This window comes from Mus caroli, chromosome 12 (assembly GCF_900094665.2).
Source record: "Mus caroli chromosome 12, CAROLI_EIJ_v1.1, whole genome shotgun sequence".
NCBI classification, from domain to species: Eukaryota; Metazoa; Chordata; class Mammalia; order Rodentia; family Muridae; genus Mus; species Mus caroli.
Window position 1 is genome coordinate 48,307,947 of NC_034581.1, and position 26,657 is coordinate 48,334,603.

A 26,657-nucleotide genomic window follows, 5' to 3' on the forward strand; every position below is an offset into this window, starting at 1 on the left:
ACACACAGTGCTCAGGGACCTGGTAGACACACACAGTGCTCAGGGGACCTGGTAGATACACACAGTGCCCACAGAGTAGCTGGGCCTCTGCCTTCACCATGAGATGCCAGAAGGATGGCACCACTGTGGACATTTGAGCCATTAAAAGTGGTCATTCTCATGTTTCCGATCCTGGGAAATCCTTCAGAAGTGATCATTTCCACATCCATTTCCTCTATTCATCCCACCACACACTATCTACTTTGTCAGTCTTAAGGCTAGTTGTAGTCATGGTACCTGAGTTTTCTGAATTTACAACACATACAGATCTATAAAAGCTGTTCATGCCAGATGTTGTAATAACCCCATTGCCCATTGGTTAACTTACAATAATCGGGAATTTTTTTTCTGTTTTCTTTTTCTGGTTGTCTTAAAACTCTTTTTTTTTTAAATTGGCTATTTTATTTATTTATTTTTCAAATGTTGTCCCCCTTCCTGGTTTCCCTTCTGCAGCTCACCCATTCCATCCCTCCTCCCCTTTGGCTCTGTGAGGGTCCTCCCTCACCCACCCACTCACTCCTGCCTCACCCCTCTAACAACCCCTACATTGGGGCATCAAGCCTCCACAGGACCAAGGGCCTTTCCTCCCATTGATGCCAGACAAGGTCATCCTCTGCTACATACGTGGCTGGAGCCATGGGTCCCTCCATGCGTACTCTTTGGTTGATAGTTTATTCCCTGGGAGCTCTGAGGTGTCCGGTTAGTTGATACTGTTTTTCTTCCTATGGGATTACAATACCCTTCAGCTCCTTCAGAGTCTGATTCCCATTTCAGAGGATGAGGACTCCGTCTCTGAACCGCAGAGAAAGAGGATGAAATCAGAGTCCCTGAGTCCAGAGCATGCAGATGCCTGCATCCTTTAAAGAAATGAAGAGACGGCATGGGACCCAGGGCAGGTCACTCTGTCAAAATCTGCAGGTGTTCTGTGTTCTAGAGACCTAGATCTGTCTCCTTTAAAAGGACAAAGAGGTGGCTTATCTATTTATTTTGTGAACATATGTGTGGCTGGGAGAGTGTGTGGAGGTCAGGGTGACGTCAGAACTTTTTAGTTGGGGGGGGGGGATGGCTGGTTCTCTCCTTATCCTAGAGATCATGTTTTCAAAATCGAAGTCAGGTTTTTGGGTTTGGTGGCAGACACCTTAACCTTCACAGCTATCTTGCTGGCCCAGACACTTTTTATTTATTTATTTATTTATTTATTTATAATTAACTACTTTCTTCTTGTGTGTGTATGACTGTGAGTGTGCAAGACAGAGGAGGAGCTGCATGAGTCAGGTCTCCTGCCACATGGGTCCTCAGAACTGAAGTGAAGGTGTCCAGCTTGCTGACAAGTCCCTTCCCACCACAGAGCCCTCTCCCAGCCTGCCCTCCCCCCCCCCCGCCCAGCCCCTCCTCCGGCTCTCCTAGCCCCTCCTCCGGCTCTCCTAGCCCCTCCTCCGGCTCTCCTAGCCCCTCCTCCGGCTCTCCTAGCCCCTCCTCCAGCTCTCCCAGGCTCCTCCCCGAGTTTTCCCAGCCCCTCCTCCCGGCTCTTCCAGACCCTCCCGAGCTCTCCCAGGCCCCTGTTTGTGCTCTTCTTGCCACGTCGTGCTCCTCTAAGGACACTGAAAACTGTTTAGTGTTCCCTAGGATCCAGGCCGTAATGCCAATGCTCTTGGCATAAATTCAGTCTCGAGAATTCTCTGCACTGTCAGGGAGTGGTGTGGGTGTTGCAGAGGGCTGTACACACTGCAGGCATTTTGGAGAAAATATCCTAACAGCTAAGGATGGAGAAATGGTCAGCTATCGGGTTAATGAAAAGAACAAACTCACAAAAGAAATAAATCCTTTCTTTAGGGAGAAGTGGAGGCAACACAAGGAGAATCCTTTAACAGCCTGAGATCTCACTAACAATTCTGTTAGTGCGCCTGCTTGGCTGCCATCTCAGGGGCCTGTTGCGAATTCCTTACTTGATATTATTAATGGTTAATGGGCACACCTGAAATCAAGCAATAATGCACCATTTGGATAATAGTTATATTAAATGACTCTTTTATACAACATCGAGCTTATCAGATTATCTCATCCTAATAATGACTACCTCGTCTTTTCCAATTTCCTAATCAAATGTTTCCTCATCATCCTGAAACACAGCCATTTCCAGACGCATCTGTTCTATACTCTCAGCTTCTGTGATGTCACACTGCCATGCTCCTGGGTCCCTCCATTCTCTCGGGCACTGAGACAAGAGGCCCATGTGCCTCTTTGAAAGCTAGTGATCACCAGACATTTGGTACAGAGAAATCGTGAGCCAAAGACACCACCAGGCTGAATTTATAGTGATGTAGAAATTTTTACAACAGGTTTCTCCCTAAAGTTTGGCAAATTCATCTTAGATGTTTCTCTACTTTCTGCTTCCATTTCTGAAACCTGTGAAGCCTAGTCTAAATGGCATTGCTTCAGTACAGAGGCAACCCACAGCAGGGACCGAAAGCAAAGGATGCAGTAAACATTTAGATATCCATAGGTGCTGCCTTAATTGGACTGATCAGAAGTATTGAGGGATCTGATGTGATGGCTCAGAAGTTAGGAGCATTTACTGTTCTTGCAGAGGACTCGGGTTCTGTTTCCAGCATTGACACAGTGACTTACAACCATCCACACTTTCATTTCCAGGGGACCTAACTCCCTCTTCTGGCCTCCACAGGTACTGCATGCACACAGTGAACATATATACAAGCAGGTAAAAATACCGATACAGATTTTTAAATAATTATGTTTAAAAGGAAGGATCAAGATTTCTGAGCATCACATAGTTTTTGTTTTTGTTTTTGATTTGACTGAATACCTGTAGCAGACGGAACAATGTAAGAAATGCTGAACAGTACACAGGGAGACAGATATTTTCTCTTTCTGGAATATTGAGCTGAAATGTTACCGTATCTACTGAGAAGGATGGATGGCACAATTCATCATTTTGAATTGTGTCAGTTCAAATCCTTATCTCTATGTTACATTGCTATCTCTCTTAGTTTCATACTATCTCTCTCTTCAGTCTATCTCTGTCTATGGTACTTTTAAAAGTCCCCTTTCTCCTGGAAGAAAAGGACAAAGCAGACTCACCCCTGGGCATCCACAACCCAGACTGCATTCTCCAGGTTCAGTTATCCACTAACGCCAGAGCCCATGGGCTTTGGTCCTCAAGCCTCCATTGCCTGGCTTGATGTCATAGACCACAGACAGTACGAGAGTCACGGAAGGAAGACCCGATCTTACAATGTATGACTATCCAACTTCTTTAATTAAAATGAAACCCAGTGTGGAGTCACCTGATCCTGTTTCCTGATGCTTAATACCAAACACAGGACAGAGTATTCGTGTATTGTCCCACGACGTTTAACAGAAGAAAACACATTGCATATTTTGGAACCTTAACACGAGAAGCCAATATTTAGCACACTGTATTTCCAATTAGTGAAGCAAGGAATGAATTCTTGCCCCGAAGACTAATGAATGATTTGGTTGCTGGTGGGTACTGTGATTTTTTTCCTTCTCTGGACTCCTGTGGTTGGAATGCCTTATAACATTTCAGAGCTGGAAAAGGTTTTTGGAAACCATTTGAATTTCTTAAAATATCTAAACTTCCCAGTAGAGAGCATCACTGGACACACTCAGCAAATGTTGGCTATGACCACAAACTAGTGGACCCTAGCATGTGATATGAGATGTCTGTGACAGCAGCAATCATTAACCTGCTTATAATTTGCAAGCTAAAGATGGAAATACAGCAGCAGATGCCTGATAAATTCTATAGTAGTAGCACATGTAAGGAGGAGGAGGAGGGAGAGGAAGAGGAAGAGGAGAGGAATGACCACCACCAAGTGTATCTGGGGAGGCTTCCTGGAAGCAGTGACTAAATTTGATATGAACCTTGAAAGAAGTCAGTGACTGTCATGAGGGGAAATCTCTTGCTGTACTTGGCGTGTTTATTTGTAAGACAGCATCACGCCATAAGAAATAAGTTTTTAAAGAGCAAAAAAAGTCTGGAAAGAGTTGGAATCTAGACTCTAGCAGCCAGCTGCCCTTCTCTGTACTGTGGCTCCTGCAGAGTCAAGGAACAGAGAGGAATCAAACGACCCTGCATTTGTGGATGCATCTAGGCGACATAAGGCTACTGCATTTCTCTGCTGCCAACTTCTGTGGCTTTGAAAAGACTTGCATTACTAATGGCCTTTAGACACGAAGGAAAGCGCATGTGTGCGGTGGGAATTCGCTGTATTTTACTGAACACTGCCACTCTCCACATAGCCTATGGGATGTGACTTTTCATAAAATCATAATGAATTTCTGCATTTGTCGAGCAGTTTCCAAACAGATGCACTCTGCTAGTCTAACAGAAACATTTAAAGCCCAGACCCCAAATATCAATAGCTTTTAGTATTGCAAATTAGTCTGTCTATTGGGTAAATAGGGCCATGTGGTTCTTGATTAAAAAGTAGCAAACAATTCTGCACGCGTGTTTTGTGTGTAACTGAAAGCAATTCTGCATGCGTGTTTCGTGTGTAACTGCCTGCCCGGAGCCTGAGGGTCCTGTGCTTCTTTTCAGAGCTTTAAGTTGAACGTAGACAGTCACTGTGCCCTCAAGGAAGCCGTGGAGGAAGAAGGACACCAACTTCTTGAGCTCGTTGCGTCTCACAAAGCAGGTAAATCCTCCTGAAATATTGCGGGTCTTTATGTCTCCAGACTATTAAGAATGAGGAAGCATTGCCGTAAATTACTGCATATATTCACTTCCTTATGTATTATTAATATTTACATTATCAGATTGACCTTCAAGATTTATAAATGTTTCATATACTGCATACAATGCTGTGGTACTTATAAGATGAAATACTGCCTCCAAACGGTCTGTTCATTTTATTTGGGGCTTGCCATCCGCCCGAGTTCCAATTGAAATCACACTCCTGAAAACTTCACGTTGACATGCTTTTTGATGTAGGAGCTCTGGAAGTAACATTGAGATAATGAATGAGAGCTGTTCTTATAGACACAATGCATACCCACTAGGGTGAACATAGACAGCATTTTGGGTTTGAGGCAGGCTGCCCATACACATCTGGTTATTTCCCTGCCAGTTCACTCATGTGGACGTTGGCCTGTTCTCTATAGGTCTTTGCATTAGCAGAGGCTTAGGCCTTCAACCAGTTCTTAGACCAATGTTGATGAATTTATGAAAAAATGCATTATGAACAAAAAGAAGTTGTCTTGTGTGGTTCCACTTATCCTGATAGTCAAAGACCACAAAACAGGGTGCGTTGAAGCTCCCCCACTCCCCCGCACTTACTATACAAACGGGAAAAGAACTGCATTAAGCAGATATGTTAATGCCAAATAGCAGTCTCTTGATTCTGGCCTATTTACTGTATTTCCAGTTGAATTACCTGTCTGTTTTCAGATATCTTTCTTTCTGATCATTAGGAAGTCTCCACGCAGATAAACCCAGGTCCTTATACTGGAGGTGTGAAGCTATAGCCTTAACGACATTTACACACCACGATCTGTTCCACTTTTATTGTTCACACCAAACCACCAAGTCTGCGTCAGTTTCTGCACGCGCTTGCCCTGTTTCTGTGTTGCTATGTCTTAGCATTGCCAGTCTCAGCTCTGGGTGGCAAGTGCCAGGCAATGGGAAGGTCGTTTAGAAGCATGTGTACGGCTTGAAGTAGCCACCCAGCTTTCTATGTCACAACCCGTAGCGGGGTAAAGATGCAGCCGGGCCCACAACTTGTGCTTTCCCCTCCTTTGGAGAAGGACTGAAGGACACGCTGAAGATGATTGCAAGTCAATGGAAGGAGCTGCAGAGGCAAATCAAACGGCAACACAGCTGGATTCTCAGAGCCCTGGACACCATCAAAGCCGAGATACTGGCTACTGATGTGTCTGTGGAGGACGAGGAGGGGACGGGGAGCCCCAAGGTAAGTGGCTTGAAGTTTGCCTTATTCCCTCTTATTCCTGTCTTCTTTTGAACTAGGCACCACTGAAGTTTTCTTTCCACCCCTAAGGCTCTTCTTTTCTAGTGGGTAAACTTTGTAACTCCTCTGTCTCTTTCTCTCTCCTTCCATATATATATATATATATATATATATATANATATATATATATATATATATATATATATATATATATATATATATATATATATGTATGTATATATATATCTTGGCTGAAAACAAAACAAAAGGCGACAACTTTCAAGTTTTCTAGGAAGAGGTCTCTTTGTACAAAGTAGCAGAGCAGAAGGGGGACAGGATTCTCGGGGGGGGATAGGAAGAGGGGGGAGCATAAAACATTTAGTAAACAAAGCATAAAGCATCTTTAACATGAATAATCAGAATGGTTTTAAATTGTTTTGTTGCAACTATAAATCACTATAATCAGTGCAATCACTCAGCTCTGACATCCATTAGCCGCTTGGTTACAGCAAATTAACAAAGAAGAGAGAAAGTGATTCATTATCTCATTCCTGTTAATGACTATCAGATGCATTGCCTAATTAGGGGATGGTCATTGTAGTGGGAAGAAGGTCATGTGCTTTGCTACAAATCTTTTTGCTCAGAGTGTAACTTCTCCATAATGGCGCATGCACCGAATACAGCAAAGTATTTTTTAAAAACGACTATTGGCATGTTTTGATTATCCATTTTGGATTTACAAAATAGCCTGTGGAACATATGCCGCTGAACATTAAATGAGGCGCCTTTTAAGTCGGAACACTACGGTCGTAAAGGTATTCTTTGGATTTACAATGTCAAAAACAATTTTTATTAATCTGACATTTTCTTAACAGTTTCTCAATTTGTGAAAGGGACTCCAGAAATTAGTTGCCTGGTAGACTCAGGATCTGAACATATTGTAGCATGGGGGAGACAGATTGAAAAGTTCATAGTTTCTATTCCTGGCACGGACAGAGCGAGTAACACTCTCCAACCGCATTTCTTCAGCACGCGTGTGCACGAGCATTGTGCTCAGAGTGAGCTAGCACCCACTGTGCCCTCTGAGACTCAGACTTTTAATACAGGCAGAGCAGGAACCCAAGCCAGCCTCACAACATTGAGACCATGCAGCCTGTGAAAAGCCCAGGGGATTCCCTTTTATCTGTTGGGACCAGAATTGAACGGCAAGATCAGCCCAACTGGAACCTCTGTCGAAGAGGTCACATTTCAGGAAACACCTGAAGAAAGAGAGAGAGGTGCGTGGCACATGAGCACATATTTTAGGAAGTGACCTGATGGGAGGTTCAAAGCTGCAGCTAGCACCAGGGACCTGACTGTAGTCAGCAGATATCTGCTTGCAGAGGAAGCAGTTGATTGGCAGCGGCTTCACTGTGGAAGTGGAGCCGAAATGACAAGAAAGCACACAACTAAAATCTGGGTTGTGTTTTATTTATTTAACAGAAAAAGGAGCTGAGAGGTAGACTCATGGTAGAGTACTTGCCTAGCATACATGAGGACATAAGCAAGATTGCCAACACCACAAAACCAAACCAAAAGCTCTGTCATGTCCAATTCCCATTCACTGGATGCCCTCTATTCTGCCGTCACAGCAAACACTAAACACAGTCAAGAGACCCCAGAGAGGTTAACCAGTTTGCCTAAGGGCACACAGCCACTAAATCTCAGAGCTAAGGCTCAAGTCTGCACTTCCAGGCTTAGATCCCCTGTTCTCCCTCTCCACCGTCTGCTCCCTGCTGCCTGGGCTGTGTGCATGTAGAACTGTTAGAGAGGTGGAGCTTGTCAGGAGGGAGGGTTAGGATGCAAAAGAGACTGTACTATTAAAACGATGAAGGGAAACAGGTCGCAGGGCAGAAGAGACTCAGAAAAGTTGAGGGAGGGTTGCCATGAGCGAGTGACATACCACAGTGTAGTGGTCTGAGAAGGGTAAGCATCGAGGAGGAAGCTGTTGACTTGCTGTGTGTGTGTGTGTGTGTGTGTGTGTGTGTGTGTGTGTGTGACTAAGTGGGAAATAACCCTGGATTTCTGTGTAGATACATTCTCGGCTGTCTATAAGTCATGAGGCAGGGGTGGATGACTTACGTGAGTGAGGGTGGACATGATATACCACAGGGATCTCCAGAGACGTGCACCTCAGACTGATGGGAGAGCTGTGCTGTGGTTAGGCAAAGCTGGTCAACAGGACTGGGTTTCAGTCAGCTTGTTTCCTGAGCCAGAGAAATAGAGACAACACCTGCGTTCTCAGAAAGCCTCCTCCGAGCACAGGTCGGTCCTCACGTTCCTACAGGAACTCCTGTAAGAGGTGTACTGCCCCCCCCTCCCCAACACACACATATAATCAATGAATGGGAAGATGTCTGAGACATTGTTACTTAAATAGCAGACAGTACCAGCTAAAGTGCTTCAACAAGGATTGTATGATTAAACTGAGCTACATTTTATTCTGGCAAAATGTTCCATGGCCATTAGAGAGCAGTGTTTTAGAGAGGGCTTTGTAAAAAGTAGCTGATACCTCTATTTAGCTATGCATTTTAAAATAACTTTGACTTTTCTAAGTCTCTACTTTGACCAAGAACTACTATAAGAAGGGTAAAAAAGAGTAAGTATAAAGTGTAAGAGTTAAAAATTATTTAAAAGGCCAAATGAGGGACACAGTGCACTGGAAAGGGGCCCTGAAGTTAAGGATGAGAAGGGGACATGAATACCCTGGCCCATGATGATCCCTGTCCCTGTCCTGGTAAACAGAAGGAAAACCACAAACACTTGCGTTTGGGTCATTGCAGACGAGACAGTGTCCTGAGTTTCGTCAGCTTACGGAGAACAGACTTGTTCTTGGTAAGGCATTTCTGCTCTGTGGTACCTTCACGTCACCAATGTCACAAATGAAAACACTGACAGGAAGAGATTGTGTGTGTTGTCTGCACACGGAGAACCCAGGAGCTGCAGAGCCAGGTGATCTTCCCTGACAAACACAGCCATACTCAAGGACAGAGGTAAAATAAACGTCAGGTTAAGGATACAATGGGGGAAAGATCAGATTTCTCTTTTCCTATTTGTTTAATGTTTATGAATCGTTTCTTCTTAGACTTGGGACAAACTAAATTTCAAGGAGACAGACGTAGACTGCTTGAATTAAATGGCTGTCACTCACTACCGGGTGTCTTTGGGACCATTACCCAACTTCTCTGTGTCTCCTATTTCTCATTTGTAAAATGGAGGTAATGGGGCCACGGAGAAGCTCAGAGTGTGGAGGCATCCAGCCTGTTGGCCTGGGTTTAATCTCTGAGAGACACACGTGGTGGGATTCAAAAAGCTAACTGCCCCTCAATTGTTTTCTGCCCTCCACATGTGAACTGTAACATGCCTAAGTCATCTCCCCAACCCTCACAGAACATAATAACATTTTTAAAAAAATTTTGAAGGGGTAAAGATAATTTCTTCCTCAAATATCTGTCATCTTGGTTTAAAGAATGCTTACGATGAGCGGGTGTTCTGTGGAATACCCACAGTCCTAGCACTGCAGAGGCAGAGGCGTTAGGATCACTGAAGACTGTGGCCGACTGTCCACTAAATGAGCTTCAAGCCAGCAAGGACATAAATGCAGTATGCAGGACAGAGCCTTGCGCAGAGTAATTCCTAACCAGGCAAATGGAATGCAGAAGCCTTTGCCGTCTAATGACACAAAGAGACAAACGATCACAACGGATTTGATAAAATTCCAATAGGAACTGGAACAAGATGCTCTAAGTAGATGAGGGAGAAGCATCAAGGAAAGATACGGAAGGAGCGGACTCTTTAAAATAAAGACGGGAAGAAATTTGCCAGTGTGAAAACGATGGGCAGAGAGATTAGCATGTTCAAGACTCAGAAGTGTGAGATGGTTGGTGGGTCTGGAGCCCACGACCACTGCATAGATTATGCTTGCTTACCAGGATCTGCACTGTGGCTCCGGGTATGAAAAATTGATCCTGACTAATTAGCGATTGGAGCAATAAGACTCCAAGTCTGAAGGACACACATACATATTGCTTAAGAAATGTCTGCCATGTAGCATCAAGTAGCTTGAGCTGAAATAGGCCACACGAGAGCTCCCCTGGACTGAGAGATAGCCTCGGCGGCTTCCTGTCCCTGCCAGTAGTCTTCTTCCTATGTCGTGACCTTGCTCGGGTCGCTCACAAGTTGTGCCATGAAATGCAGCCCCAAACATGGCAGTTACGATTATCTGTTTCATCTGAGACCTAAGAGAGGAATGAAAATTAAAACATGATAAAAATAACTCCAGAATTCATCTTAGGTTTACTTCAGAAGCGACTGGGAGCCTGAGAAGCATAATAGGAAATCTAAGGAATATATCTAGGGGGTATTTTTCTTTTTTACCTTGTTTGAGAGACTGCGGGAAAGGGCTTGGTCTTAGAAATCTTGTAAAGGCAGAGAAGAGGACGCAATTCAAAGACTGTGGGAAATGTCTCCCCCAGGACTTGGCAGCATGCGTTATTTGTTGGATTTCATTTTTTTTAAAAGTGTTTTCCCAGGACTGCAAGATCTTTTATACCTGGAAATAGAGAATGTAACCCATCAGTTTTAGAACTACAACTTTAGCGTATGCATACAAGAATTTGAAATATGCTTGTGATTGTGTATTTTCAGAAAGACTGATAAAAGTTTATCAACTTAAACTAGAGGCTTAGTATTTTAATTGTTTTAGCGATGCGCAGTTGGACGATTTCAAAATATAGTGACTACCCAACGTTTTAACATGGTTTTGACCTTTCAAGGTAAAAGCCAGAATATCCTAAGGAAGAGAAAATTAATCCACATTGTCTCCTTTAAAATATCCTCGTCTGCCCTCTCTTTACTTTTCTCTTCTGAAGCTTGGCATCCATCAGGATGTAGAATCAGGGGCCAGGATCTCCCCCATGAGACTTACCCAGCTTTGTATCACTGAAAATATGCAACAACCGCCTCTCTGTCCTTTTAAAGGAGACAGATCTAGGTCTCTAGAACACAGAGCACCTGCAGATTTTGACAGTCCCATGCCGTCTCTTCATTTCCTTAAAGGATGCAGGCATCAGGATGCTCTGGACTTGGGGACTCTTATTTCATCCTCTTTCTCTGCGGTTCAGAGATGAAGTCCTCATCCTCTGAAATGGGAATCAGACTCTGAAGCTTGCCAAGACCATCAGCTCAACGCTAGCTGGAGAGCAAGCTCACAGGGGCCTTTACATATGCTTGCGAAGGCCTACAGATAAGAGTTTTAGGTCTGACTGGGATTGGGAGTTGTGTAGCTTTTGACTTAGGTAGTCAGTGGAAAGTTGAGTATTAACAGGCACTCTGGCATGTTTGCTTACCCGAAGTCCAAGTGCTAACCGAGTGCTTAGGCAAGTGAGTTGTGTAATTCTGCTTAATTAAAGAATGATATGAACTAGGGGACATGTTAAGAAGATGCTCTCTGCATGAGATGACGCCTTTGGGGCAATAGTGCAACACGATGCTGTGGTTCTGGGTTCTGGAATATGGGTCGATTCTGAATTTTTCAAAGCACCACTGAGACTAAGATTATCTCTGCACTAAGCTCTGTTCTAGCTAAGGGACATAGGTCATCAGTGTGTTCTTTACTATAAGTTCTTCATAAAGAGCATTGAGGTCATAAGCAGGAATCACATTTATATATTATCAGTTCCTGTACTGCTATACACTCATATTAAATTCTACTTGAGACCCCTCCTTTTTTACCTAAAACAAAGCAAAGCATAGGCACATAATGTCAAAAGGAACTAGAAGTGAGATAGTAGGATTAAATTGTATCCAACAAGGACAGAGAGACACCAGGCAATGGCCTAGCTGTTTATTTATTGAGTGCTGACAGGAAACTCTGCCCAGTGCTGAGCTGTACATGAGAGAGGACACGCTTTCCTGCTCAGCGGTCTTATCATTCATGTAAGCACAGAGTGTAATGGCTTGCCGAACGGGCTTCGGGCTATCTTAGATCTAGAATAATAGATCACCTAAGATTCAGATCATCTTAATTAGGATGTTGGCAGACTGAAATGGAATGGTGCTCTTGATGAAAGCAAACGAGGAAGAAGTGCACTCGCACATCTGCAGCCTCTACACAGCATCCAGCCGGCTCTCACAGCCCTCCCAACAGCCCTTCCCTGCTCCAGCGCAGTCATGATCCTGCTTTAGGACCTAGGGAGAGCTTCCTTCTCTTGTGGATTTGTCACCAGCCCCTCTTGTGTTCCCAGAAGAGGCAACTCTGTTTCGAAAACGCTTTATGGTTTTTTGAAAGTCAACAACAAAAGTGAGTTACTTCGTTGAAGACCAGCGTGGTTACTAAATATTGATTCAATCCAGTTTTACAAAAGGTTTCTCTAATTTCCTATTTTGCACATTATCAACCTGTGGCTCTGATGAGTTGACTGGGGAAAAGGATTATGAAAATAAACACAGCTAATGGTAGGTCAAAGGCCAAATAGTGGCCATCTCTATACATGAATAGAGATGAGTATATGTGAGTATAGTATAGTGCAGTGCAGTGTAGAGTAGTGTAGTGTAGTGTAGAGTAGTGCAGTGCAGTGCAGTGTAGTGCAGTGCAGCATAGTGCAGTGTTGTGTAGTTCAGTGCAGTGCAGTGGAATGTGGTATAGCTGATAAGACTACAGCTTAAGGTCTGTCTTCCCACTGTAGTTCTGTCACCGGTGACCATGACTAGAGAATAGAAATGTTTGCCTCAGCAAGAATTTGGGTGAAATTCTTTGGTGTATTTTACTGAAGTAAATAGGCATTTGACTTTTCCCTATCTGTTTACTGGTACCCAGAAGTTATAAAGATTCATGCTGTTGGCTACAAACTTAGAGTCCATAGAAAGCAGTCTTCTACTACCATACCCAAACCTCCCCTTTCTATTCATTATAAAGACAATATACAATAAACACAATAGAGAGATTTTTTTAATGCACACCAACTGTTGAAACTCTGTCATATATAAATACATACACAAAAAGTCAAGATACAAAATCGCTTCTAAAGATGCTTTCAAATGAATGAGTAGATTCTTTGAAAGTGTGAGACAATGGCCTCAGTGTGTCACTTACTCTTCTTTCTTGGGATGTGTTGTTTCTGTCAGGGGAGTGCTTGGCCAGCAAGAGCCTTACCTGCTGAGATCACCCTGCATTGTGTTGGCTCTTGTGTTTATCAAGTCACATAGGATTGCATATAAAACAGCGCTTTACAAGTACCCACCCTTAACACTTCACACTCCTGTTTAGCTGCTCTCACTCCCATAGTGGATAGCACTTCTATCCAGGGACATTAAGGGGTATTGAGATGGCCACCTTCTGCTCATCTCTCTCAGATACTTTTGAGAGATGGCCACTGAGTTGTGATGTGCCAGAACTCTTTCAGTCTTATTTCCCACTATCCTTAAATGAAAGGTAACACTTCTCAAAAAATGCTATATGTAGATGTGTATGTAGAGGTTTACTAACATATCACACAGACAGACAGACAGACAGGCACACATGTCTGCACGCAGGCACACACACACACACACACACACACACACACACACACACACACATTTATAGGGAGACGTTAACTGGATTGGAAGCACTCTAGTCCCAAGATCAAGGCCCAGTTCCACACAACTTTTAGGCCTTTCTTCACTGAACTTAGGCAACAGATTCTCATATTTATACTTGGTTGAGCATTGTCTCCTGGACTACGTAATTTGTGGACCTCAGTAAGTGAGAAAGAGCAGAAGAGGAAAAAAAACAAGCCCAAAGGAAAGACTCAGATAAATGTAACAAGAGAAGAAGAAGGGTGAAAGCAGGAGCCATTAATTCAGGGATATGCCACAGTCCCTGAAAGTCATTGTCTGAGCTTGGCTGTGGATGAGTCCTACCGTAGGCTGCCCATGCTCTCCTGTGGACATGGCCGGCCTTCCATAGACTGCCCACATGAGGCATGCGGCATCTCTGGTTTCTTACTTCTCTTGAGGGTAACCTCTCTCACATTTACTCCTTCACTCTGGACACCAAAGTCAAACAACCATCTTTATATTTGACATCATAGATATCATTGTTTGACCACCATGTGCTTTATTACATGTGTGTTAGTATTCATAGCAGCCTTACTATACTCTAGGTTCATGTGCAGCCTTTACCCCTTTCCCTCGCATAATTAAGATGCATACCAATATTCCATTCCCTATACCTTCTTGTTTTTCTTTACTTAAAATGTGTTTCCCTCCCTTTTCTCTGCCTCATTCATGGCTCTCATAGACCCTCTCTCTATAATGCTCTTATTCATCTGTAAAATCAATGAGTATTGACTGCAGTCTTTTAAGCTCCATGAATATAATTCTAAAGGGAGTGAGCCTAATTTCAATCTGATTATCTATGAGAAGACATTTACCCCACTTACAGAATATGGGTTTTATAGTAGTATCTAATATTCAGCTAAGTTAGAAGTCAGGAGATATTGGAGAACAGACATCCTAGGTAAAAAACAAACAAAACACAAGAAAGGGAAAATGTGAAGGACGTCCAGGAAAGGACAAGGAGAAGAGTTTCGCTCTTTTGAAACTGGAAAGCCCCTGTGTTCATGTGAAGGGAGAGGGGCCTTATGGAGGTTAAAGCTGAGATGCATTGTAGAGAGTTTAAGTAATAGGCGGAAGAGTTGTTGTACTCACATGAATGCTTCTGATGATTCAGTATGTCCATAGAAAAACAGATGGCTAAGGCCAGGTGGAAGAGAAAGGCTGTAAAGTCATTACAGAAGGCTTAGGAGCACACACTTGTAGTCCTGGGAGTTGGGAGACCAAGGTAGGAGAATCACAAGTTCAATGCCAACTGGGGCTACATGGCAAGACCCAATCTTATTGGTTATCAGACTATTACCTTTCCAGGGAACTTGTATTTAGATATGCAAAAGAACAACCTTAAAGTGTTCTTGCTGTCACCTCTTACCATCTCAAGAAGGACAAATGAGCACAGCACAATAAAAATTTGAGACTACATTCAGAAACTTTTATGTTATACAATTATAAATGATATATCCTTATAAATGCCTTACTGTATTGATGGCTATTGATAATCTTTACTGCCTTTAGTTTTAAAATTAAGCTTTATTATTATACGTGTATAGGAGAAAACAGGATATATAGAATTTGGTAATAAATGTGCAGTTTCAAAAAGCCCCTGTGAGGTCTTGAAATATATGCACCATGTTTAAAGAAGACTGCCATACAGTGATTCGGTGCAGGAGAGGAAGTTACTTAGGGGTGGGGATCTGCGAAGTTCAAGAAGGAATATGTGTCCTCTCCAATCAAAGAGATAGAATAGATGAATGTTGATGATAAAGTAAAGACAAAGACAATGGATTTAGGATGACGTCAAATACAGTGATTGGAGTCTCTGGAGAAATGATTGCCATAGAGAGCGGGCAGAGGGAGAGGCAGGTCTGGGAGAGCAGAGTAGGACCTGAGTCCCCTTCTGAGAGTTCGTGCCACGTCTATCCTGGCTAAGGTGAACTGCATTGATTGTTTATGCTGCAGTTTAATGGTTAATCATACACAGCCTTGTGACATCACCTTCATCTTGACGTTCTACTTATCTCTTTTATAGTCGGCTTTGAGAGTGAGGCCACCAACAGTGAAAACTCCTTGGAAGAGCAAGTTCATCTTAAAGTCTATTTGCCTCAGTTTACATAATGCTCCAGCGTACAGTATAGTTTATTTACATTTATCGGCTTAATATGCATTTTCTCCTTAATGCTGACGATGGAACTCCACTTTATCTTCGAATCTGTCACAATGCAATATTTATCCTAACTTTGTAAACAATGGCCCACTCTTTGATTTTCTCTGCTTCTCCCGTATTTCCGTTTCCTGTTGGTTTTCATTCTAAACAAAACAATCTTAAGTGAACCTTTAAGTGGTCATTTTACCTATTTTCCCAGTAAGTGGTAATTTATACTATAAAAGAGAAAATGCCCACAATTTTATTACTACCACTGAGCTTACTTAAGGCAAGGCCCTTTGGTTAATTATTGGAGTTGGTCACTCAGATTTCATATCTACTTCATTTTTAAGTTGTTTTAAAATGCTTGCTCAAATGGTATATTCTGTGTAACTTCCTTAAAATAAAAACCTAAAAGCATCTAAAAGGAATTAGTAACTGGCCAGCTCACTAGTTGATGAAATTTGTGGTCTTTGCTTTAAAGCTCTGTAACAAAGTTAGGTAAGATTGACCCTGAAAAGGTAGAGGTCTCTAAATTGACATAAATTCAAAGGGCAGAACTAGATCATGCCAGTATTTGAATGTCTAACAAAGTCTAATCTCTGACATATTATATTTGGTTCACTACAGTCTGTGTTCATAAATATATCCTTCTAGTAAATGACAAATGTGAGGTTTAGCTAACACAATAAAGTGTGTGTGCTTCTAGACCTTTATAGACTGCACACAGCTGGAGAGCTCTGCCCTGTATAATGACTGCAGGGTTCCTCTGTATAGCGTTTCTCTGGAACACACTCCACAGAGCAGCACATGCACACACATAAGCACTCGTGTGTTTTCCCAGCTTTGTTGGACTCACTTCCTTGCTGCCCTCCATTTGCTATGTCTTGTAGATGCCCGGACTTCATTCTACCATTAGGATTCCAGGCGAGGGATACTAAGCTTCAATGGATAGGTACATGTGGATAAAGTCTGTAAAACCATTCATTCCTAGCAAGAACTTCTGACCCAATTCTGAGGCCAGAAAGGAGTGTTGTTTCTTCAATATATTCAAACCTATAGTGTTTATTTGAGCCATCCAAATTAAAGGGCTGTGCATTTTTGAATTATAAGGAATTTTGAAACACTTCTTTGTTTCAACTCTTCTCACTTTGTTTTCAGTCTCAGTCCCTATGCATGCTCCCTCCCTCCCTCCCTCCCTCCCTCCCTCCCTCCCTCTCTCCCTCTCTCCCTCCTTCCCTTTCCCCCTCCCTGACCCACTGCCCCTTCCTCCCTTTCTTCTTCCTTTGCATCATGAGAATAACTGATCATAGTGTGTTATACTGCTGATTTTTTTTATTGATACATTCTATGACATCGCTGATCATGACTGTTGTAGGGAGGTGCCAGCCTGCTTGGCACATTTCAATTTCCCCATTATCCGAGACTTAGGATATTCTATACTTTGGTCTACTGTACACTTTGCAAGTGATTTTTCAGTGACACTCTTTTTAAAAAAAAACACTCCTTATTACTTTCCTTGACACAATATTCTAAGAACTATATATGCTTTTAAAAGGGAGCTTTCTGGCTCTCATTGCTCATCTCAATCATGCTCTTATATCACTGTCCTTTTTTTCTTTAAACTGAAGTTGACAAGAATAATATGAACAGAAAACAAATGTAGTTTTCAAAGTCTTCGTTGTATAGTATTGTTATATTTTATGTATTTTAGAATGAAATGAAATCATTTTTATTCCCTAATAAGTGGGCTTCGTGACTATTACTGTAATTCAGTCATTGGAAATTGCCTTTCTTTTTTATTGGAACGCTAAGAATCATTAACTGTTCAGTACAGGACAAAGAGAACAACAATGTGAATGAAGATATTCCGAGTAAGGGTAGCTCTGATGTCCTCAGTGTTTGTCCGCCTTCAGAGTTACTTTTGCATTTTGTCCGAGTGCAGAGTGGTTTGCAGTCGTATTCCTAAATCAGACCTTTGAGAAATGGCATATTCAATTGTTGTATGCAGATTATTTTAGTTTTAGTTGTGCACAAAAAGCTTAATGACAATCCTCCATTGGCTCATACACAAAATGGAAATGAGGAGAAGGAGTTTGAAGATGGAATCTCTTTGGAAATCCTGCATTTTAAGCAGATGTTCTCTTACAGCCTCCTGTCAATGAATGCCTTGAAATAGAAGCTCTTGGTTTATGTACTTTTCCAAGGCAATCAATAGTTCTTTCTTCCCATAAATAGTAAAATTGGTTATTAGGAAGTGTAGGCACACTTGTCCTCATAAAAGGGAAATGGGTTGAGCTTGTTGCACTAATGATTTAATCAGCAACAGCAACAGCAAATAACCCTTATTAAACTTAATACAGCAGGCCCTGCAGCCTGCGTGACATCCCATCTTCCTGACAGAACCACTTGTTCAGCCTTCATAGCCATCTTCTCTTGTGTGGTGTCATTCTAGGGAGGTGGATCACCTTCCTCCACCAGGAGGAATCATGGTTGAATCATGGTTGGTCTATCAAACTGACAAAACCATTCCTTTGCCATGACCAACCGTAATTGGTTTGAGTGCAACCAGCTGCCATACACTCATCTGGTCAGTGAACTCTGGAGAGCAGTCTCTACGATGCTCTGGAAAGATTTCCTTTCTAGTAGAAGACAAATAAGAAGAAAGGGCTCCCTGCAAACTCTAGGTGCTTTCCCCAGGGTGTGAAGCTGCTGCCTGCAGCTGCCTCCTGTAGCTGTTACTGTCACCTGAGTTGGATTGAGAAGTTGCACTCACTCCATGCCAAGGGTGGCAGAAGGGACGGGTGGTTCTTAATATCACCACATGGCTGAACCGACCAGGCCTGGAGGTAGCATGCCCTTGGCAATTTCATAATGTCCTTCTTGAGCCTACCATTAGTTGGAATTGGAGTCTTCATCAAGTAGACCTGACCCTGTGAACTAATCTCTAAATAAAACATTTGATCCTGATGGATAGTTTCAATGTGCAAATTTAGTTGCTATTTTTTTAAGCTAAACTTTACTCCTAGGTCCAGTGTATGAAACACAACCACCTACAAAGCTCACTGCTTCAGCAGGATGCAGCTCTGAGTGCATCCTCCCTGCTGGTCCTCCCTGTCCTGTTTGTAACACCACTCCCTCAGAATCCTCTTCTGTACCGCATGGCTTCACAACAGAGGTTCTTTAGGTCTCCCGTCTTCCTTCACCATAACTCTCTACAGATACCTCTCGTTTTCCAGACTGCCCAGTTGCCCTTTGAGCTCATTCTGCTCCCTGCATCTTTGTGCATGTTTCCTCCCTAACTCTCTCCTCACTGGCGCGCGCCGGTGCTGGGTTCTTGTTCAGCTCACATCTATGGCAATGTGACCCAGTTTATTTTCAGTGTCCCTGTTGCATTTATACCTCAGTTCTACACATCACATCTGCTCTCTGGATGTTATATTAGAGATGCTCTACGAGTTGCATAGTCCCTGAACAGGAAGACCATTTCTCGTTCTCCATTCTACATACTGCAAAGCAATGCTCAGCGTAATATATCTCTCAGGGAGTATATTTTAAAAGTGCTTGTTTGAATAAACAAGGATTTCATAACAGGAATCAAAATAGTAAGTTGTATTCATGCCCTTTCCATTCATCTTTAGCTATTTAAGTACTTATATGAAATTTGTAAGCTCTCTGAGGTCATAGAGAATGAAAGGACTGATTATACTTAATTAACATGGTGGAACATAGTCCGGTTATGTGAAAATCTGGAGATTTCAGTGCTAAATAGTCTCTAAGACGAAATGTCACATTTAAAATGGTACAAGTAAAGAAAAGCAACCTACAACACATATACTTGGAAATCTGTTTTTCTAAAACCATTTTTAAATGGAGTTATTTTATGAATTAGCTGACTAATTGTTAGCTGAGATTCTGGACTAATTAATTATGATTTAATAGTCAGTGTGGATAGCTAGTACTATCACCATACTTTTTAATGTTAATTTTTTTATCTAAATATTTAGTACTGAATGCCAAAAGGTAATAGTAAAACTATATAATATCAATAAAGTATAAAGTTTAGTGTTTATTATTTGTTTTCTGAGCCTCTGTAAGATTATCATTCCTTAACAGAATGCGAGAGTTACATTAAGTTTAATAAAAATGCCAAAAAGTTGGTGAAAGAGAGACTCGAGCATTGTGCAGCTATTTTTTTCTACTGTTTGATTGGCTGCTTCTCACTTTATAACTTTAATATGTCAGGCACGTCTCTCAGTGGCACATTGCAGTTGGAGACTTGATTTCTAGCTGGTGTGCTCTGGGTAGAGGACTAGATCTTGAAGCCCTCAGATCTAGCCAGTGGATTAATTTCTTGGCGAACCCATGTATTATAGCATTATTGGAAGATGGTGCTGAGTAGAACGTGGGGTTTACTTAGCTAACTGGGGACACATTCGGGGAAATTGGTATGGTTGTCTCCTACTGATTCTTCTCCCTCTTTGTTCTGGCTGCTCTGAGCTGAGCAGACCCCATAGGTGACATGTGCCCCACCACTGTGACAGTCTTTAGGCCCTAGATGAAGGGGCCAATAGTACTTGGACCTCTGAAACCAGGAGTCAGAATAATTCTTTCCTTTAAGGTATATATGGTGTTTTGTTTTACCAATGAAAAATTATAAACCGAATGGCCATTTGTCTCTTTAAATAGCTGGGATGAGAAGGAAAAGGTGATTTTGTAAGCTAATATTTCACAAAACAACAATAAAGTATATGGCAATATAACTATTATTGGCTTGTTTTGTAGGTTAAAAAGCCCTCAAATTTAATGCATTTTTCCTCAAAGATTAAATTAAATGTCAGTTATTTTCACTGAGGAAGAGCCAACTTTGAGACGAAAATGATAGGACAAATAGGAAATGTACAGAGCTAGCCAGTGGGGTGCTAAGAGCAAGTTTATATATCTCCACATCTCAAATCAGATGGAATGTGGTGACCCAGGAATGTCAGAGAATCTCTTTGTTAGCTATGCTATCTGCACATGACAAGTGATGGTGTTCCCTCCCCTCTTTCCCTCCCTGAGGTGATCATGTAAGAGTTGACTATTTCATATGTGATTGTCAGTAGTCCAGAGATATTCTGTTAATAAACTCCTATAGTTACTGCCAATCTGGGAGTCTGATTCCTCATTCTCCTGCAGAGCTAGGTGGAGTGGTTGACATTTCTGGGCTGTATGTTGGACCTTTGAGTGGACATGAGATCCTAGGAAAATAAAGGGAAATCATAGGATTAGGGAAAAGTTAGAGATGAAAAACCAAAGGAACAGCCTGAGGTAAAGACAGATCGGAAACAGAATGTAGCAGGAAAGAGTATGAAGAAGAAAACAAGAAGTAGGTCCTGGACAGATGCATGAAATGACCAAAACTCAGAGCCAAAGTCTTCACGAGTTTCAGTGGTGCCTACCGTTGGTATTAACAGTACTGACAGTTGTACGTGAGGATATCAGCCCCAGAGTGGGTCATGGTTTTTACATCCCATCATGTGGTTTTTGACATTCCTTCTTCAGGGCAAAAATTCCAGTCATGTAGATCTTACAGGTTCCACTCACAACAATGTCAGTCTTCAAGTTCCAGAATAAACCTTAAGGTGACCAGTTCTAGAGATGTAAGAGATAACAAACCCAAGCTTTTGAAGTATTATATGAAAGTTTATTGTGAATGTGGTTCTGGTACCTTGTTCAGGATTGTTGATATTATGATTTCATTAACATGAATTTAGAGACCTACGGTAACTTTCAGTGGGTCATTTATTCTTGCTGGGTGTGTTATTCATCGTGTAACATCTGACGTATGACACTTGGCTATTCGATTTAACAGGGGCTCAGCCGCTGATCCCTCGCCACCGTTCACGTCTCCATCTCCTTGCTCCTAATTCCACAGGGCTTGGTTCAAATCAAGAAAGGAGAATGGTTCACTTACAATAAGTGCTGTCAGGGAAGGGCTTCGGGCTCTTATGGTCTTGTCTGTACATGCCTCAGTAAATTCTTTCTTCCTGTATTTGACACTTTTTGCTTAACAACCAGGATGCTTCTGTGGGGTCAATCTCCAGAGACAAAAAAGCTTGACCTGTGCTGCAGACATAGAAGACTCACAGGAGAACGGAAGAAGAAAGCTTTTATTCTAAGTAGGTTTATCTATGTCAGTATTTATGGCTCGAGCCTTATACTCTCTGTATAAAGCGGAGTACCATACCTTGATCTCCTAAGAAACACAGAGCAGTAAGTGGGCTTCATAGCCTGTCTGCATCTGACTGCTCTGACCATGTTAATCATCATGTGTTCATAAAAGCATACAAGGCCCCGGGGATCTGTGTTGGGCAAAGTCAATAAGTTGTTTAGTTTGTGCACAATTTGGGGAGAAGAGAGTAGAGTGCAAACGTGGATTGACAGTGACCAAGTAAGTGAAAGTGCTTAAATAAAATGCCGATGAATGGCTTTTTATTTAACTGTATTGTTATTCCAAATGAAAAGGTCTTGATAAATACAACTTAACTTTGTTACTTGCAAGGCCAATAAGAAGGCATTCTGCAAGTACAGGAAGAAAAGCAAGCTTGCTGGGTTTATGAGTCCAGGACCCTGCACAATTACACATAGCATTGAAGATACCAGTAGTAGTTGGTCACAAATGATGACAAAGCATACAGCTAATAAGACAGATAAAAATATGCTGTTCAGGGAAATAGTCTGCTTTTATGGAGCACATGACATTCCTGCATCCTGTGTCTGCCATGATATAATGACCCTATTAACAGAAAAGAAATGGAAGGTAAGGAGTCAGCATGCTTGCTGCCCAAGCCCACCATAACACTTTCAATTGCCTAAAGTTACAGCCTCTTAGGAAAGAAATTACACTTGTTGAATGGGCCTTTGGGCTAGCTGGAGAGAACGGTAATTTAAGAGATGTGGGGCTTAATTCTGATGAAATTTGATTCAGATTTCCCACATAAAACAATCATGGCTTTTTATAATATAGAAAAATACGAGACAATTAAGGCCAGGAAAAAAAATAGGCCTAAGACAATAAAAAATCGTACCCGTTTCCCAGTTCCATAAAACTATGGTAGAGTGCTAAGTAAGACAAACAACCTTATAATTATAAAGCAAGTTATAAGAAGTTATTTTTACACTAAAATTCACATTAATGGCTTCAGCCACAGCACAGTTATTACCAATTGCTAATAACTTGTTGCCACAAACAAGCTTGAAATTTATTTCATATTCTGTAGTCCTAATAATTTTTTTGAAAAAGTATGGCATTCAAACGGCGTAATTAAAAAAGTAGAATAATAAACCTATATATTTATGAAGGGCTTGTATGTGTATTTGCTTAAAGTAAGACAGATAATTTCTAGTGATTTTGTGAGTCACACGGTGAATAATTAAAATAAATTCAAATATTATCATTTCAATTTCCAGTTTGGTGAACATAAGCAAATTATTATGTTTGTTTTCAATTCCTGCAAAGCATATTAAAATGAACTTTTCCTCAATTTAAGTAATGTGTATAACTAAACTTCCTTCCCACTGTGCGATGGTTTCATTTATTGCTATTTGTAAACTGCCTGGGATGGATGCGGAGTGGATTGGACTTGGGACTCCTTGAACAGTTTCTTCTGAAATAACACTACATACGTTAAGCTCAATTACACATCCAAACAGCCACGGCTCACTTTTGGTAATTTATTCATTGATTTAACATAGCACCCAGAAGAGCCATGCCTGCTGTCAGTTTTGTAATATATTATGTTTTAAATATACTCATGCTCACCCATGCACACCATTAAGGTGTGCATAAACCTGTGTTTTTCTCTCTTGACAGCTATAAATGTTTGTTATTATTACACAAAACATATGTTCATGTTGTTTTTGTCTAAATTATTCTATCTGGGGCTATAAAGTTTTAATGTTATTACTTGCCCTTAGAATTTTAATGTTTCACTGCCGTAACCTTCTTAGGATTTCTGTGCAATTAAATAGAAACTATTTCACTGCAGCCTGGAAGAACAATATATTTTATACAAATAAAAAAAAAAAAAAACAACCAAAAAACCAAAACCAAAAAAAATCCACCTTCTTGCTGCATTCTTCAAGTATGTCAAAAATGTTCAGTTGACAACTTCTCCTTTTTGGTTCAATGGTGGTCAGACCGGGTCACATCTGGTGAAACGTTCAACAGTGTTTTTCCTGCCTGGCATGTCTTGGAAAGACACCGATTAGGTACCATTTCAGTCAAGGGAAGACACTTTCTAGGGTTGTTCAGGGTACTGCCTTGATGGCTGCATGTGGCCTTGACTTCAGTCTAAAGTACATGGAGACCTGCAGGGACTAAGCTCAATCTAAAGCAGGGCAGACCTCTAACTTGCCTTTCCCTGCCACCCCGTGCTTAGGTACAGAGTGGCTTTATTTACATAACAATGGAAACAGCATCATTTGGAGTTGAGAGTCATAGCCCTCAATGAGATGTTTCTGCCCTCCTCTTTGTATTCACTGGACCTGAGTCTCCACAAAATTTGACTTATTTTTAGTAACCTGACTCCACTCATTAATACACAAAATTTCTGCCTGTCAGCAGCACTTCTCAGCCAGTTGACCCCTTGCAGTATATTCAACAGAGTACTCTTAAAAAAGATGCTAACCCTCATGAAGAAATCATTCTTTTTCTTTAAACAGTGCTCCTGAGATAACTTACATCATGGAACTAGAATTTTTCAGTGTTTTCAGAGCTGATCACCAGGAAACTGAATTAGTGACCGTCGGCTTTCTTCTTTGGCATTCTCCAGGGAGGGAACGAGGAATCGAGGTTCTAAAAGCATGTGTGTGTCAGGATCACAGTCTTTGGTTCTACTTTCTCTGTGTAAAACTCTCTGGAAAGCCTAATTAAAAAGTTAAGGCCACATGTACATCCCTGTGCAGACTTCGTTTGTCTCCTCCTCCTCCTTTAGAGGATTCACAAATGACAGAAATTAAAGTATTTAGTAGACAGAAGTCACTGCTTAAAATAGTCGCTTTAGCTAACTTAGACCATTTTTATCTGGAGATTTTGCCAGTTACATGATGAAGTTGGCAGAACAGAGAGAGGTGGTAAGTGCAGATTCTAGCTACCTTCTTTTTTAGAAATATATATATATATATATATATATATATATATATATATATATATAAAACTATGTGTGTGTGTTTCAGCATTTGTAAAATAATGGAGGAACAGAATGGGAAGGAAAGGTGCCCAGTTCCACAGTAGCTTCTCACCCAGTGCTCATCGCTGCTCACTAACTAACTGTGTGTGGCCAGGTTCCTCTGTGAGGAAAGGGTCATGTCTGTCAGCTACCTGATGGTAATAACCGTAGCGGTCATTAAAGGGGACAGATGCTATTAAGAATAGAACTTCAACTTTTTATTGAATTCTTTATTTAAATGATATTAACTTTAATTCAATGTTTAATTGAGGTGTAACCATGCAAACTGTACAGTCAGGCACCAGGAAGTAATGAACATAAAATTACATGTTCTTCTGATAGGTTGACGGGTCTTTATTAAAATTTCAAGGGTCTCCACAGAGCCGTTAGTAGACACAAACTGCTCTTGAAGTCTTCTGTTATATTAGGGCTAGGTTCCAGGAAGTCATTTTCACTTAGACCATGGACACACAGGGAGGAAGCCTTTAAAGAGAAGGAGGCTCTTTTACGTTAAGATAGAAGACCCCTTGTAAATGGCAAGCTGTGGGTGCATCTGTCATGTCTCCACCAAGAAGCACCTTTCTTCTTTCTTCCTTCTCTTCCAACTGCATGAGAAGAGATAGCATCCCCTAGACGCCCGCCAAAGGAGCGCACAAACTCTTTTCCTGCATCCCTCTATGGCCAGCTATCGGTAGGCCTCGTTTTGAATGTGAGAGATGATTGTAGCTTTGTTTCTCTAAGGAGCTGAGCATACAAAAGCAACATGTCCCAGTGCGAAGAGTTGCATGTAAGCATCTACGGAGCAAGGAGGCAGGAGGACCCAGATTTCTAAACACAAAGCAGCACTTACATGTTATTTGAAATTATGTCTTTAAAAAAGAGTGGAGATTCTTTGCCATAATCCACTGAATAATCACTTGACATTAGAGGGATAAAACGTTTCCTAATAGCTAGGTTCATATGACTACTTTTGTGTGACACCTAGAAATATACTATTTTATAATATTCTGAATATCTCAATTCCTATATATAAGCTGTAAAGTATGCATGTAAGCTGTATGTACTGTATCAAAGGTTTATGTAAGGTATATGTAACTACCTCTTCCTGTCACCATTATATAAATTTGTCCCAATTTAATGTGCAAAAATTTTAAATGAAGATCTTACTTCATTTTAAATGTAAGCTTTGAAAAGATCTTGTTTCATAAACCTATTAAGTTTACTCGGAGCCATTTTAAAATTAAAAGTAGAAATAAAGACCCAGACTAGAGTGTGCGCAGCTCACTGGATTGTTCCTATTTAGAAAATGATCTTCTTTCCAATACAAGAGAAATCACCTCATGTTGCTATTGTGAAAAAGGCAATATAATGCACTACTCATAGAGTTGGATGAAAAAACTGTTAGTTCAGTAGATCTGGGCATCACCATGGATTTTGTTGTCTGAGACATTTTTGTAATAATTTGTACACTAGCATAGGGGGGGAAGACCAGGTACTTTCATACCAGGGAGAAAAGACTCCTATCAAAGCTGTCACTGACTGGGACATAGGAACAACAACGACTCGCATAGATGTGAAATTATTACCTGATAGCTGAGTCTTTAGTATTGAAGTCTGAAGTAGAAGATGAGCCCTTTCCACATAGCATGGTTACATCTGCTTAACAATGAACCCTTCTTC

General features: G+C 41.4%; 1 protein-coding gene across 9 annotated transcripts in view; it reads left to right on the forward strand.

The window, feature by feature from the left end:
* The window catches only part of Akap6 (A-kinase anchoring protein 6), a 432,222-nt gene that overhangs the window by 222,424 nt on the left and 183,141 nt on the right, over positions 1–26,657 (forward strand). For 8 of the 9 annotated variants that reach the window (XM_029484604.1, XM_029484605.1, XM_029484603.1 and 5 more), the window contains 2 exons: positions 4,622–4,718; positions 5,824–5,990. In XM_029484604.1, the coding sequence (XP_029340464.1) occupies positions 4,622–4,718; positions 5,824–5,990 (264 nt within the window). The remainder of the gene's footprint in view (positions 1–4,621; positions 4,719–5,823; positions 5,991–26,657) is intronic. The other variant, XM_021179349.2, reaches the window with a different exon arrangement.